The 16,248-nt window shown below is 41.1% G+C and overlaps 1 protein-coding gene across 6 annotated transcripts in view; it reads left to right on the top strand.

Moving 5' to 3' along the window:
* DPF3 (double PHD fingers 3) overlaps nucleotides 1-16,248 on the top strand; it is a 354,464-nt gene that overhangs the window by 274,229 nt on the left and 63,987 nt on the right. For all 6 annotated transcript variants that reach the window (XM_040333669.1, XM_040333670.1, XM_040333675.1 and 3 more), the window contains one exon: nucleotides 503-649. In XM_040333669.1, the coding sequence (XP_040189603.1) occupies nucleotides 503-649 (147 nt within the window). The remainder of the gene's footprint in view (nucleotides 1-502; nucleotides 650-16,248) is intronic.

Below are 16,248 nucleotides of genomic sequence, written 5' to 3'. Positions count from 1 at the left end.
AATTACAATTTAATTACACTCATTAGATTTTAGACTACTAAAATGAGTTTTAGTCAACTAAAATGTGCTGGAGATTTTAGTAGACTAAAACGTAGGACATTTTAGTCGACTAAAATGTACTGCAGATTTAGTCGACTAAAACAATTACAGAAGACTAAAACGGGACTAAAACTAAAATGCCATTTTAGTCCTAAGACTAAATCGAAATTTGCTGCCAAAATTAACACTGGTTGTGGCACAGGCCTCTTCCTTTATTTATTCTTATAGTCCGATTGTACCACAAACACTGTATTTTATGTGCTAATTTGCGGTGTATTGCACTGTGCACTGGTTTGTACTAGGGAGTACACAAGTTTTTTATAAATATCAATGATTCAAAATTAAAAAAGAAAAAAAAAATTCTTTAAAATGGGTTCAACTGAACATGTATATTTTGGACAGCTTACCTGTGCCAATTGTGTATTGTGTTCCTGGTGACAGCTAACGTTATATTATTTTGTAGTTTGTGGAAAACGCTACAAGAACAGACCTGGACTCAGCTACCATTACACTCACACTCACCTTGCCGATGAAGAAGGGACAGACAGCAGAGACCAGGAGACTCGATCCCCATCCTCCCCTTCCATCCACAAAAGTGAAAACCAGAAACGTAAGTTTAGACTTATCACCGAGAGAGGTCTTAATTCTCAGCGACACTGAATTTTCTATGCTCAATTGCAGTGTTTTTTTTTTTGTTTTTTTTAAATGTACCTGTGTTGTTAGTAACATATTTCATCCTAGGATGATGCATTAATTTACTTTAGAATGGTCATGAGTAAAGTGATATTAAAGGCTATTTTTTTCCCTATTAAATCAAAAAGAAGGTTATACTTCCCTACTCGGTGCAACGATATTGCACAGAGTGTGGCTTACCTCCTCTTTGACAGTCTCTGTTCCTCTTTTGTGGTTGCCCCCTCAGCATCCATTGACACACACAAGTAGGACTTTTTTTTTACCTTAATGCAGGCTATCCTTGATAAGTTCAAAAGGGGTCTTTGAATGACTGAGAAAACCAAATTGAGATCCCAATAAGTCTCTGGAGGTTGTATAGGTGGGACCATGTAAGCTACACCCCTGTACATCAACCTTAAAGTGGTTGTAAACCGCTGACATTAAATATATGTTTTCCTTACACCAAGGAGGGAAAAAAAAGGTGACAGGGGAGGGATCTCCAGCACACAGCCTGTGATTGACAGCCACAGCTCTGTTCCTGTATGAGGGGAGGAGTGTTCCTTCCCTCCAATCAGCTCAGCACTCTCCTCACTGAGCTGCACAGTGTGTCATTTTAGCTCTCCACCCTGTTCTCTGAGGCTGGGTTCACACCTAATACTGATGCGGCTCACAGCAGGGGTCCGGTGCATCCCTGTTCTCTGTTTCAGGGATGAATCGGGCCTGAATTCAGAGCCAAAGATGCACAGGACCCCTGTACAATTTGTTCCGCAGTCGCCACAGAGATGTGTGAACCGGTTTGAGAGCCGGTCACAATCTTCTGTCATGTAAATTGGATGCAGGGAAACCCACACCCAATTCACACTAGTGTGAACTCAGCCTGAAAGCTCGAACAAGCTTCAGAAAGTCTGGACTTTGAACAGATGAAGAGAAGACTGCAGATAAACAGGTACAACTTATGTAGGACGATTTGTTTTGTCTCTGTATATCACCAGAGGCCAGTCAATTCACTGGGTATGTAAGGGTTTAAAACCAATACTAATCCTGTCTGGGATTGTAGAAAAGTCAAGATCCAACCCCTGTAGAGTATTACCTGGAATGACACTGCCATGAAGACCAAGGAACTCTCCAAACAAGTAAGGAACAATGTGTTTGAGAAGTACAAGTCAGGGTTAGCTTATAAAAAAATAAAAAAAATAACCAAATCTTTGATGATTCCTAGGAGCACCATCAAATCTATCATAACCAAATGGAAAGAACATGGCACAACAGCAAACCTGCCAAGAGACAGCCACACCAAAACTCATGGACTGGACAAGGAGGCAGCACAGAGAACCAAATTAACCCTGGAGGAGCTGCTTTATGGCAGAGTGGCCAGAAGCAAGCCACTACTTCTAACAAAAAATAAAAAAGCATGTTTTGAGTTTGTGAAAAGGTATGTGGGAGACTCCCGAAATGTATGGAGGAAGGTGCTCTGGTCTGATGAGTCTAAAATTTTACTTTTTGGAACTTTGGAAAACGTTATGTCTGGCGCAAACCCAACACATCACATCACCTAAAGAACACAATCGCCACAGTGAAACGTGGTGGTGGCAGCATCATGCTGTGGGGATGTTTTTCAGCAGTCAGGACTGGGAAACTGGTCAGAGTTGAGGGAAAGATGGATGATGCTAAATACAGGGATATTCTTGAGCAAACCCTGTACCACTCTGTGTGTGATTTGAGGCTAGGATGGAGGTTCACCTTCCAGCAGGACAATGACCTCAAACACACTTCTAAAGCTAAAACTCTAGTGGTTTAAGGGGAAACATGTAAATGTGTTGGAATGGCCTAGTCAAAGCCCAGACCTCAATCCAATAGAAAATCTGTGGTCAGACTTAAAGATTGCTGTTCACAAGCGCAAACCTTCCAACCTGAAGGAGCTGGAGCAGTTTTGCAAGGAGGAATGGGCAAACATCCCAGTGGTAAGATGTGGCAAACTCATAGAGACTTATCCAAACCGTCTTGGAGCTGTGATAGCCGCAAAAGGTGGCTCTACAAAGTATTGACTTTAGGGAGTGAATTATGCACATTGACTTTTTCTGTTATTTTGTCCTATTTGTTGTTTGCTTCGCAATAAAAAAAACTAAAAAAAAAAAAAAATCTTCAAAAGTTGCGGACATGTTCTGTAAATTAAATGATGCAAATCCTCAAACAATCCATGTTAATTCCAGGTTGTGAGGCAACAAAACACAAAAAATGCCAGGGGGGGGGGGGGAATACTTTTGCAAGGCACTGTATATATCTTAGGACCTCGGCTTCAACTTCCAAGACATCAAAGCCAGTAACTGTGAAGCAGGTGGAAAGCTGGACCTTGGAACAGAAGATCTGGGCAATTTCTGAGGGCCCCCAAGGCATCTGCTAAGAGTCTGACTAAGGCAGTGTTATCTCATCCTCCTGGGGCCAGTTTGATGCAATAAGAATCACTGGAATGCCTTGCATATCAATCTTGCAGAGCAGACAAGTAGAAAAGTCATAGATCATGGTTGTATAGATTGAGACTTAGATTTCCTCTCTTGTGGTAAGAGTACTTATACTGCTACGTTTGATAAAGTTGTCAAGAGACACTTCCCATAAAAGGGCACTAGGAGCAATCACTTTTTTACACGGTTGTTCTGAAGACAAATATTTTAGCAAAGTGTCCTCCACATATTGATAGGAAAATCATCCTGAAAATGAGATGGATGATGACCACTAACCCATCAACACAATAATGCAGTGCATCAGGCATAGATTATAACCGTTCAATAACTAAAATGTTTGGTAAGTACAATAGTAGGATCTATGGAGATTTTATGCCTGCCCAAAAATTTGGGAAAATAATTCAAAGTTGGTATGTAAACACTGGAATATCCTCAATCTTCATGGTCAGTGTTTTGTTTAGGCAAGAAACGGCTGGATCCACAAGAATAAAAATTCCTTTTAAATGCAAAAGCTTAACCTGTATTGAGTTTATAAATAACAAATATTTGTCAGTTTTAAATTTGCACCTTTTTGCGAAATGGTGAAAATGTATGCAAAAATAAATAAATAACTACATTTCCCCTTACAGCTTTCAGAGCTTGTAAAATACCCCCGAACCATATATTTTCTGAAAGCACATGACCAGTAGAATATAAAGAAGGTTCTACCAATTTTTAAGGCTACACATTTTTTGCGCAAATGTCTGTGAAATCGTTATGTCCACAAAAAACAAAAACACAATCAAGTAATATTGTGGAATTAGGAGGGTAGGGGGCGCCAAGTGCCAATAAATAATAAGTTAAACCCTAACAACATATTATATTAGAATCATTACAAGTGCAAAAAAGTCCATGCGAAGTAAAGTGCAAATGTGCAAACAGAAAATGTCCAGGAGTAATATATTCAATGAATTCCAAAAGAAGACACTGGGTATGTGCAATAAACGTTGCTTGATGTGAAGTGAATCAGTACAATGAAGAACCTTCACCATAAAACATTGCACCCGACGTGATCAGATATAAGATGGCTCCGTACCAGCATTAATGGACTCTTTAATTAAAAAGAAGTCTAATGGACTTGTGTGAGAAACTCTATCCAGAAGACTAGAGAGTCCAATCAGGTCAACCTGAAAAACTGACAGGTGGACCTGATCAGGTCGCCCACGGGAAAGGGGCCTTGTGGTAGGTTTAAACAAGCATGTATTTTAAATGGCCCTATTTCTGAATCTGTAGGCACCCAGGCCTCTGGGTCGTAATAACTGCATTGGAATGTTGTGGCACTCCTTCCTTTCCCTTTTCTTTCTTCTTTCCTTGTGTCATCTTCACCGCCGACAACCAGCAGACCCGGAAGTTACGTTGGTGTGCGTGACTGGTATGCGCCTCAAGAGAGCCATTTGGCTATTTTCTTTATTTTTAAAAGTTTTAATAAACAGTATTACACTATTATGGTTTTCTTATTCCGGTGTATATACTATCAAATCCGGCTGCAATACTGGAACCCTGGCTTCTGGATAGAGTTTCTCACACAAGCCCATTAGACTTCTTTTTAATTAAAGAGTCCATTAATGCTGGTAAGGAGCCATCTTATATCTGATCACGTCTGGTGCAATGTTTATTTTATGGTGAAGGTTCTTCATTGTACTGATCCACTTCACATCAAGCAACGTTTATTGCACATACCCAGTGTCTTCATTTGGAATTCATTGAATATATTACTCTGGGACATTTTCTGTTTGCACATTTGCACTTTAATTCAGATGGTCTTTTTTGCACTTGTAATGATTCTAATATAATATGTTATTAGGGTTTAGCTTATTATTTAATAGCACTTAGCGCCCCCTACCCTCCTAATTCCACAATAGTATTCAGGTCACTGATTTTATGGAGGCTGCTGCCAATATATATTTTTCATATATATTTTTTTTGATATTTAATTATCCACTTACCTATATATCGTGGTTATTCACTATATTTCTGTGGCGCAAGATTCATACCAATTCCACAATCAAGTAATACAATATAAGCACACAAAGTTGCAATTCAGTAACAATTAAGATATTCAAATGACATACAGGTCCAGATCATTCAAAGAAAGACTGCAGAACAATATTCCAGCAGTTTCAAAGTAAGGACATCTCAACAATTACAGAGTTTCCCGGCATATGGTGATCAAGAAGAGGAACAGTGACGTATATGGAATAAATATGAATGTTTGTATTACCAATTATTCCATGTCGTTGGAACAGATAAGGAGATGAAAAGATGGCACAAGGAAAGAAGAAAGAAAAGAAAAAGGACAGAGTGCCACAACATTCCAATGCAGTTATTACGACCCAGAGGCCTGGGTGCCTACAGATTCAGAAATAGGGCCATTTAAAATACATGCTTGTCTAAACCTACCCCAAGGCCCCTTTCCCGTGGGCGACCTGATCAGGTCCACCTGTCAGTTTTTCAGGTTGACCTGATTGGACTCTCTAGTCTTCTCTATGGAACGGCAGATGTCAACCGACATGAGTCTGTTTACACCCGCCGCCATTTAATTCAGTCCTGTCCGCCAAAAACAGACGAATAGACGAATCTATTCCCCATCTGTCTGTTGGTCCATTTCCATACAATTCCCCCATAGAGGAGAGCAGGCTGTGTCCACTCTGCATAGCAGAATGGACATGGACCTGTCATCCACCTTTTCAGTGGGGATTTACAGAGAACTCCTTTGTGTGATTTTTTTTTTTTTTTTTTTTTACAACTTTCTTTTTTTTTTTGTACAGGTACAATTTTATTTTCTACATTTGTATTTCCTTTTTTTTTTTTTGAGACATTAGGGGTCTAAACAGACCTCTGATGTCTCTCTTTTGAGACAGAAACAGTCCCTTTCTCTGCAGCCTGAGCTGCACTGTAGATGAATGAGTTAGGAGTCTGTATTGAGAAGCATTCATAACATGAAATATAGCAAACACTGTTTAGTATATATCATTTGCAAACAGTAAACAGAGTTTACTATGTGGCAGTGATTAATTAATACAAAAGCAATCAATATTGATTGCCGACTGCATACTTTTAGGAAAGGAGCTCCATCCAGTGATCTCCCGCACTAGCAGCAGCTGCAGCCAGTGGTAGAGGGAGGAGGAAGAGCCGACCAGCAATTTCAGGTGAGAAGGTGCCCAGCACTCACTGAAGTAGGGGGCACTGAAGGGGGGGTCTGTCACAAGGGGGCAAGGGGATTGAGTTTGCGAGAGGGGAGGGGGAATCAGTGCAGCGGGGTGAAGTGGCATGGAGAGGGAGCATTAGAGTAGGCAGAGGGTGCATTTTAGGTGGATGGAAGGGCAGAAGACACAGGGCAGAGAAGTGGCAGGAGGGGGGGTTACATTTTAGGTAAATTGCTCTCATCAGCCACTGATCAGAGCTATCAGCAGACACTGCTGAACAGTTTTACTCCAAGCACATGGTCACCAGTGACCATGTGCTAATAGCATAAGGAAAAATCAGGTTCGTACAGCGTTTGAACCTGACCAGCTGGAAGCAGTGCTGTAGGTCCATATGCCGTACGAACCTGGCAGGAAAAGGGTGAAAGGATGAGTTTATTAATGCACATTTCTTTGCAGAGAAAAAAAAATGTGCATTTACGTTTTGTTTCCCCTAGGCGCCTGTAAAGCATTGCATATACAATCAGCAGATCGAAGGTGCAATGACAGACTCCTGCAGCCTGTCAGTGTAGCTGTCTGCTCATACCTAGACAGGCAATTACTTCAGTCCCGGAAGCTCAATGGGCTAAAAGAGTGCTCACCAAAGGCTGATGGTAGTTGCAGAATTCATTCACAGAAGAGAGGAGCCCCACATGGCCGTGCTCTTTTCAAATTGTGGCAGTGGGTGTGGGGAGATCCCGGCCTACAGAAGCGGGAACATATTACATGTGCCACCCTAAAAAATGGGTGGAACAAGTAATATGTTTCTAAAGGTGAGCTTTTCCTTTAAGATATTTTGTATATATACAAAAAGAGAACAGTCAACACTTCCTCTGTGTTACTGAAGCTGAAATCGGCTTCGATTGGGTCTCGGATCTGGTAACCCAGAAGAGATGTCATGACATCACATTTCCGGTTTACGGAAATCTTAAAGGCGACAAATAAGAAAAGATTTACAGTATTCAAAACAGTCAAACTTGGCGTTTTAAATGCTTTTAAGTGCAAAGGAGGAATTTATGTTCTTATAGACCCCAGATCCCCTCCATACATTTTTTTTTTTTAAAAGCGTCTCATCACTCCATGCTCGCGCACAGAAGCGAGCGCTTACGCAAATGTAAACCACACATGTGAGGTATCGCCAAAATCGTTAGAGCGAGAGCAATAATTCTAGCACAAGACCCCCTCTGTAGCTTTAAACTGGTAACCTTTAGAAATCCGTAAAGTGTTGTCTATGGAGATGTTTAAGTACTGTAGTTTGTTGTAATTCTACGAGTGTGCGCAATTTTAAAAGCATGACATGTTAGGTATCCATTTGCTTGGTGTAACATCATCCTTTACATTATACAACAAATTGGGCTAACTTTCCTGTTTTGTTTTATTTAACATTTATGAATGGGTGTTTCCCCCCCCCCCCCTAAAATGTAAAGACTGCAACGATTGCCATTTTATTCTCTAGTGTCTCTGCCAAAAATATATATATATATATATATATATATATATATATATATATATATATATATATATATATATATATATATATATATATATATATAATATAATATATGTTGGGGGGTTCAAAGCAATTTTCTAGCAAAAAATATGTATTTTACCTTGTGTAGCACTACCCCCGCAGGAGCTGCTGGTTAAGTTTGGGTCTGTACTCTGGCTATCAACCCCTGAAACTGGCTTGAACCCTCCATTGGCACAACTGGTATAGGTAAGGATTGTGGAACCCACTGGTTGCTGGGGAACACAATAATATCACACCACAGTAAAACTTGCAAGTAAGTTGTTACCTAGTATTGGTCTCACAGGGTAACAGATAGACTGCACACAGGTTTGCGCTTAACCAAGGATAAACTTTACTTGGTAAGAAAATAAAGGTAAATTAACAAAATTGATCATGTACAGTGGACTGCTTACAGGGCCCTGTAAGTCAATAATAATAATTAACCAGGTTTGATTATTATAATTAACACAGACCTGTGTAAGCACACAATATAAAAAAGAAAAAGTGCAGCGCTAAATTACATATAGTGAAAACTATATATAAAAATTGCAAAAAGCAAATATAGTGCTCACAACTAAGTGAGAATATTCTGGACCTAGTTACAGTGAACAAAGAATGAAAAAGCCTAGAGGTATATTGCAAAGTGTATGTAATACATGTGAATACCAAGATATACAACAAGGGTGATATAAGTAAAAAAAGTCCAAAAAAAGTCCAAAAAAATAATAACAAATGGGGCTTCTCTTATTGTGTAAGCACACAGTAAAGGGATTCCCCCAGCAGGGTATATCCAGTACTGAAGCACCTCTTCACCAGGCCTCACCCAGCTCTCAATAACAGCAACACTGTGCAAATTAGAATAAACTGAGGGCCAGATTCACAAAAGAGATACGCCGTCGTATCTCTGTTTTAGGGTCTTCCTAACTATGCGACTGATTCATAGAATCAGTTACGCATAGTTAGCCCTAAGATCCGACAGGTGTAATTGAATTACACTGTCGGATCTTAGGATGCAATACCTCGGCCGCCGCTGGGGGGAGTTTGCGTCGTAAACCAGCGTCGGGTATGCAAATTAGTTACGGCAATCCACGACGGTTTTTCGCGTTCGTTACGTCGCTGCTAGTCTAGTTTCCCGTCGCAAAGTTAGTCGTCGTTTTAGCTGCCCTAACTTTACACAGCCCACGTATGTGCTGTATAAAGTATGGCCGTCGTTCCCGCGTCGAAATTTTAAAAATGTTTGTTCTTGCGTAAGACGTCCGGGAATACGAAAGTACGCTACGCACATCGCCGTTTGAAAAAATGACGTCACTTCGTGCAAAGCACGGCAGGAATTTCAAAAGGGAGCATGCGCAGTAGGTCCGGCGCAGGAGCGCGCCTAATTTAAATGGAGGTCGCCGGCGTAAGTTTTCATGCAAGTGCTTGGTGAATCAGGCACTTGCGATGAAAACTTGCGGCGGTATAACGTATCTACGTATCTATGTGAATCTGGGCCTAAATACTTTAAGTATAATATATATATATATATATATATATATATATATATATATATATATATATATATATATATATATATATATTATATATATATATATATATAAATATAACTTCACCTAGCAGGCAGTCCTTGGACACGTGACCTACTATAATGGCTTGGTTGATCAGACCAAACCTTAATACGATCGTTCCTTAACAGTTAGTGGATTTCTTCGCTAGCATACGTTGGTGCACAATAAGCGATTTGTAATCCAAAGGAAACAAGTCAACTGGTAAAGAACATCTAAATAATAAAAGTGTATTAGCAACTCACATGCCAATCTCCCTGCTGCACAGTCACTGCCGGATGCTACGTCTCCCTGCGCGTGGCGTGTTGGCCTTTAAATAACAGCACTGAGTCCACCCGATCCACCTTCCTGCAACACAGTCAATATTGTTGGGCAGGTGCCCATCTCAACCAATAAGGCCTCGCCTCTTCGGAATGCTCCGTCTACGAAAATCTCGACTCTCGGCCCTTCCACCACAAAAAGTTCCCGGTCTTCCGCACGGCCATCACAAACTGCCGATTAACAGGTCACTGGTTGCTTTCAGATGTAGCCTGGACACTCCTTCAGGAATCCCCTCTCAGGATGGGCGATCTGCACAGGCGTGTGTAGGCCTAGGCTTCTGAGGCCTAAGCTTCTGGAGACAGGCCTCAACACAGGCCTCCTACTTGCTCGAAGAGGCGGCCCCAAGAGAGCGAACCGAAGAAGTCCTCTTCCTTAAATTCCCTCCCCCAGCAGGCTGTGCTGGGGTGCAAAGCACTTTGGGTGGTACAGTTGCTCTCTGGGCATTGTAGTCTGTCAATTACCCAGGGCAATGGAGTCTTTATCTCCCTGAACTTCAATTCCCATTATCCGTTGCTGTACCAATGTAAAAACAAACAGGAGGTGACTATACAACAATTGGCCACCGGAGGGAGCCGAGTTCCTTCTTAATCTACAACGGTAGTCTTTTAACCACATTCAAAGTGGCACCTTGCTACACTTGTAAGCAACAAATGTCAGAAAAAGGATTAGGTATTAAGGGGTTGAAAGTGCATGCTCTAGGGCTGTTATTTCTGCTTCTAACTTCTTTGCTTAATGAGTCTCTGACCTAAAAATACTACATGTGCATCAGGTGTTGAACACATAATATGCGCACTTACTAGCAAAGAAAAGATCAGGATGACAGCCCTAAAGCATGCACCTTAAAGTAAGCCAGGGCTCGACAAATCCCAGGGGCCAGGTCGCCATGGCAACTAAAAAAATGTGGGCTTTTGTCAGTCTAGCTAGACTGGGCATGGGAGGTTGCATTGGGTTGCACCGATTCTTTCACAGACTGACCTGAGCTAGCAGCTGCATTCACAGGGGGCTCCAAACTCACATACCACCGGCTGCTGTGTGTGACAGTGAGTCCGCCTTGCTGCTGATCACAGGGGGGATCCGGACCCCGACCAGGGTCAGCAGAACTAGTGTCCCCATTGGAAGAGTTCCCTTTGATTACTTTTCTGGGGACAACCCAAAATTTGGGATTTTCTTTTACTTTTAATGATAACTGTCAACAGGACAAAGAGAGGGCGAATCTCCTAAATGGGGGGCACAGACAGCAATAAAAACCGACAGGTGTTCTAATACCTTTGCATTCCATTCAAAACTAATAAACATTTTGCCTTTAGTTATTAAGTTTAGTTAATGCATTCTATTGGCCAGAATATTAATTTGTGCCCAAATGCTACTCTTTGAATGCTCAAGTGATTTTTTTGCTTCTAAACTCTCCTGCCTGTAAATTCATGGATACATAAGCACCTGAAAAACACCCCAGTGTGAAAGGGGTCTAAGATACTGTTGTGACTTTAGGCCTGTCTGGTCTAGATTTGGAAAGTAAAGACTTGGTTCACTTAAGGCTTCAACCCCCTTCCTGCCCAAGCCATTTTTCAGCTTTCAGCGCTGTCGCACTTTAAATGACAATTGCGCGGTTGTTCGATAATGTACCCAAATATATTTGTTTTCCCCACAAATAGAGCTTTCTTTTGGTGGTATTTGATCATCTATTTCTTGCACTATAAACAAAAGAAGAGTGACAAGTTTGAAAAAAAAACTACTATATTTAACGCTTGCTATAATAAATATCCCAATTTTTTTTAACAAATTTTTTCCTCAGTTTAGGTCAATATATGTATTCTTCTACATATTTTTGGTAAAAAAAAAAAATCGCAATAAGCGTATATTGATTGGTTTGCGCAAAAGTTATAGCGTCTACAAAATCGAGAATAGAATTATGTTATTTTTATTTTTTTACTAGTAATGGCGGCGATCTGCGATTTTTATCGTGACTGCGATATTGCGGCGGACATATCGGACACTTGACACTATTTTGGGACCATTCACATTCATACAGCGATCAGTGCTATAAAAATGCATTTACTGTGTAAATGTGACTGGCAGAAGAGGAGACCGAACAGTGTTTCTCTGTTCTGGGAACACACCATCGGTCTCTCTTCTGACATGACGTGGATCTGTGTGTTTGCACACACAGGTTCACGGTCCTGCTCTGTTACCAGGCAATTGCAGGTGCCCGCCGGGCATGCATATCTGTACCCCAGTGACAAGGCAGGTGCATGCCCCCTAGAGTGTTGAGAACGTCATATGATGCTCGGCCAGAACAAGAGCCGCACTGCCTAGCCGCCTTTTGATGGCTGGTGGGCGGCAAGTGGTTTCAAGCTGTATGGTCCAGGGCTAGCACACATCCTACTGCTTAAAGAGTAACTCCACTTTCGTTGAGAAAAAACCTTGCCCTTTAGGTGATCTATGTATATTGCAAGGATTTTAACAAACTTTTTGCAGATTCCTACCTTTTGTTATTCTGAAGAAAAAGCTGTTTGTCTATGTCCAGGTAGAAAGTGAATCCAATGGGCTTAATCAGCTGCTGCACCTGCAGGGGTCCAATGAGGAAAATTGCAGGGTCTCTATCCCTTTAGACGGGATTTCCTATTGGGAGTAGCTCACCAAAAATAAATTTTTTGTTACTTTTTTTTTTTATTTGCTATATTTTTTTCCCCATGCAAGTGGAGTTACCCTTTAATGAATCACTAACCTAGAACAAGCATCTGCAAACCCAGGTGTCCTGATATCATATATGCACACGATACACAATCAAAAAATTATCTACTGTCCTGGCTGTCATCAAAATACAGCACTAACTTTTTTGGACATCTGTTTCAAATATTGAGAAATTCAATAAGACTGCTGCAAGAATCAATATATTCCTACCTTGTAATAAAAAGGAAAACAAACAAGGCAATTACATTGACCCTCTGTCTTAGGCAAGCTGGCCTAGCTTCAGGCATACTGTTCTATTTGATTACATAATTGTTTCAGGAGGAGTAAGCCTCCTTACATGAATACAGCTTTTGGATAAGCCTGGATTGATTACTGCAAAGGCAGGTGTGACATGCACAGATAACAACATGACCCGCCCTAATATCAAGATATTTTTAGCTTTGAGGAAACCACGATTATTTAAAATGTTCTCATTGGATGTTTGAAGTCAGGTTATGTTTAAGATGTGTTAAAAGCAAAACAAAAAAAAAACTTTAAAATAACAGCATAGCATGAAAATGGAAGGTTGACCCATGCTTAGCTGTCTTGTATATTTCCTATAATACTAGGTATAATCAATATGCATAAACACAAAGTCAGGTAGGGGCAAGAAATGCTTGCACTATAAAAACATGAATTTGTGGGACAGAGTTCACTCTGCTTTGAGAGTTAAAGTGGTTGTAAAAGTGCAAGGTTTTTTACCTTCATGCATTCAGGCAGCAGCCCCCTCCCCAGACTTACCCGAGCCCCCTCTCGATCCAGAAATGTTTACAAGAGCTTTGCCTCTCCGGGAACTTGCACTCCTAATTGGCTTTTGGCAACAGCGGGTGCCATTGGCTCCCCCTGCTATCACAGCCAGTGAGCCAATCAAAAGATGTAGGGGGCCAGGCCAAGCCACGGCTCCGCGTGTGTGAATGGACACAGAGCCACGGGTCAGGAGCGTGCCTGCTTGGGTGCCCCCACAGCACGCTGTTTGCTGTGGGGGCACCCAGCAGGAGAGAGGAGCCAGGAGCACTGATGGGAGACCTGAGAAGAGGAGGATCTGGGCTGTTCTGTGCAAAACTGTGCACAGAGCAGGTAAGTATAACATGTATGTTATTAAAAAAAAAAAAACTTTACTATCGCTTTAAGAATTGTATATTATTTTACTAGCCGATCTTGGAAATGATAGTACAGTGTTTACTACAAATGTAATGTAACATTACATTAGGTATTTCATGGAAGAGCTGACTACGACAGATTTGTAGCCTCAAAGCAACAAAGATTCAGACTTTCATTCTCCGGCCGTCATTTTGCAGGGCAGGTTTAGATCTGGTTGCTTTTGAAGTGTCTTAAAATGAATGCTGCAATAAATAAATAGTCCACCAATAATACAGTATACTGGGTAGCATGGCATTTTGGCAAATCAGATATTAATAAATTGAGACAAAAAAGATAAAATATGGGTATACCAAAAAGTGTCCAACTAACCTTGGGGAGGTCACCTTCATGTGCTGAAATGCACAGTAAAAGTAAAGCATATAGTATAAACGATCATGTGTGGACTACTGCCCAGGAAAGGTTAAAAACAGACTTAGCACAGTGCCCAGCTAAAAATAACATAACATATCTCCTTGCTTTGGACACCTTATTCATAATATGTCATGAAAGATTACACTGTGTGTGTGCTGCCCCTTTTACTTAAGGTTGAGTTTTATCAGCAGATTCAGAATGGCTGCCTGGAATGGTTTACACAACAGACAAAGTAATGACAGGTGGCAGCATCCACGGGTGCCGGTTACCATGACAACATGCCAGACTAGTGCAGGCTGGGGGCCTATCATGCGTAGAGGAAAATCAGCACGATGACTCCTAGGCACAAATTGGACAACCATGCAAGCCACAGGAAGCCTGGCTTGAAATGCATAATACATTGAGACATATCTCAGGGCTGATTCTTACAGCCAACAAAATCTACATTCCATACAAACCATTCAAATATAAAAATACAAAAAACAAATACATCATTCCCAGCAGGACAAATTAAACAAAGAATGCGTTTTTTAATTGTGGCAGTAAATATGTGATTGTTTAACATGGGCAAAGGTGTCCAATATGCTACCAATACCACTCTTATCACCATTCACCTGTAGCAAATATTAAAGTGTCATCATAAACGATCAGTAAATAGTGTATTACATGCTGTTCATAATCACTCAGTCACTATGAGATTCGTTTTCTGTATTCTGCAAAAAAAACAGTTTGATCTTGCTGTTCTCTATCTCAATCTGCTGTCCATGTCATCACTGCAGATGGGGATTTGGTAGAGCAGTGTTGGCAGCTAGTGCACATGCTAAGTTTTCAGTGGGTTTCTATGCCAAGCATTTCCTCCCCATCACATTTGAGCAGCCCATCTGACCATAAAGTCACACATGTGAGAGTATACACCGTGGTAAATGACACTCCCCACCTTCCTCCTACATGACCACTAACCAGCTAAAACACGAAGGGGGTGGGATATTACATGAAGATTGATGGAGGCTTTATCTCCCTCTTATTCTAAAACACAGGCTGGGGGAGGGGGTGACGGCCTTTGACTGGCAGAAATCCAGCCACGCCATGTTATTGCCAAAACATAATAAAAGATTTAATTTCAAATATATTTTATGACAATTTAACCACTTCCAGACCGCTGTACGTCTTTATACGGCCTAACTTTAAAGATAGATATCTTGGTAACGGCAGCAGCTGCTGCCACAACCGAGGTATCTATCTTTAGTGTCAGCGGTCCGGTACATGATAACGGCGGTCTCCGCGGCGGATTCGCCGTTATTGGTGGCGGGAGAAGGCCCCCCGCCGCTCTCCCGCGCCCTCCGCCGCTTACCAGAGCCGTCGGTAGCGGCGGAGGAGATCGCGACCATTCGGCAGCTGTGCGGGGTTGCGAGTGAAGGAAAAATGTCCTTCACCCGTCCCCAAAGCTCTGCTGGGCGGAAGTGACGTCAAAACGTCAGTCCCGCCCAGCCTCTTAAAGAAAATTTTTTTTTTTGTCATTTGAAAAAATGACATTTTCAAATTTTTTTTTTTTTTTTTGCATTTAAGCCTAAATATGAGATCTGAGGTCTTTTTGACCCCAGATCTCATATTTAAGAGGACCTGTCATGCTTTTTTCTATTACAAGGGATGTTTACATTCCGTGTAATAGGAATAAAAGTGATATTTTTTTTTTTTTCCAGTGTAAAAAATAATAAAATAAATAAAAATAAATATGAAAAAAAAAAAAAATTTTTTTAAAGCGCCCCGTCCCGACGAGCTCGTGCGCAGAAGCGAACGCATACGCGAGTAGCGCCCGCATATGAAAACGGTGTTCAAACGACACAAGTGAGGTATCGCCGCGATCGTTAGAGCGAGAGCAATAATTATAGCCCTAGACCTACTCTAACTCAAAAAATGCAACCTATAGAATTTTTTAAACGTCGCCTATCGAGATTTTTAAGGGTAAAAGTTTGACGCCATGCCACGAGCGGGCGCAATTTGTAAGCGTGACATGTTGGGTACCATTTTACTCGGCGTAACATTATCTTTCACAATATATAAAAAAATTGGGCCAAATTTATTGTTGTCTTATTTTTTAATTCAAAAAAGTGTTTTTTTTTTCCAAAAAAAGTGCGCTTGTAGGACCGCTGCGCAAATATGGTGTGACAAAAAGTATTGCAATGATCGCCATTTTATTCTCTAGGGTATTAGAAAAAAATATA

The sequence above is a fragment of the Rana temporaria genome, chromosome 13 (genome assembly GCF_905171775.1).
Source record: "Rana temporaria chromosome 13, aRanTem1.1, whole genome shotgun sequence".
NCBI classification, from domain to species: domain Eukaryota; kingdom Metazoa; phylum Chordata; class Amphibia; order Anura; family Ranidae; genus Rana; species Rana temporaria.
This window is presented reverse-complemented; position numbering and strand designations above follow the sequence as displayed.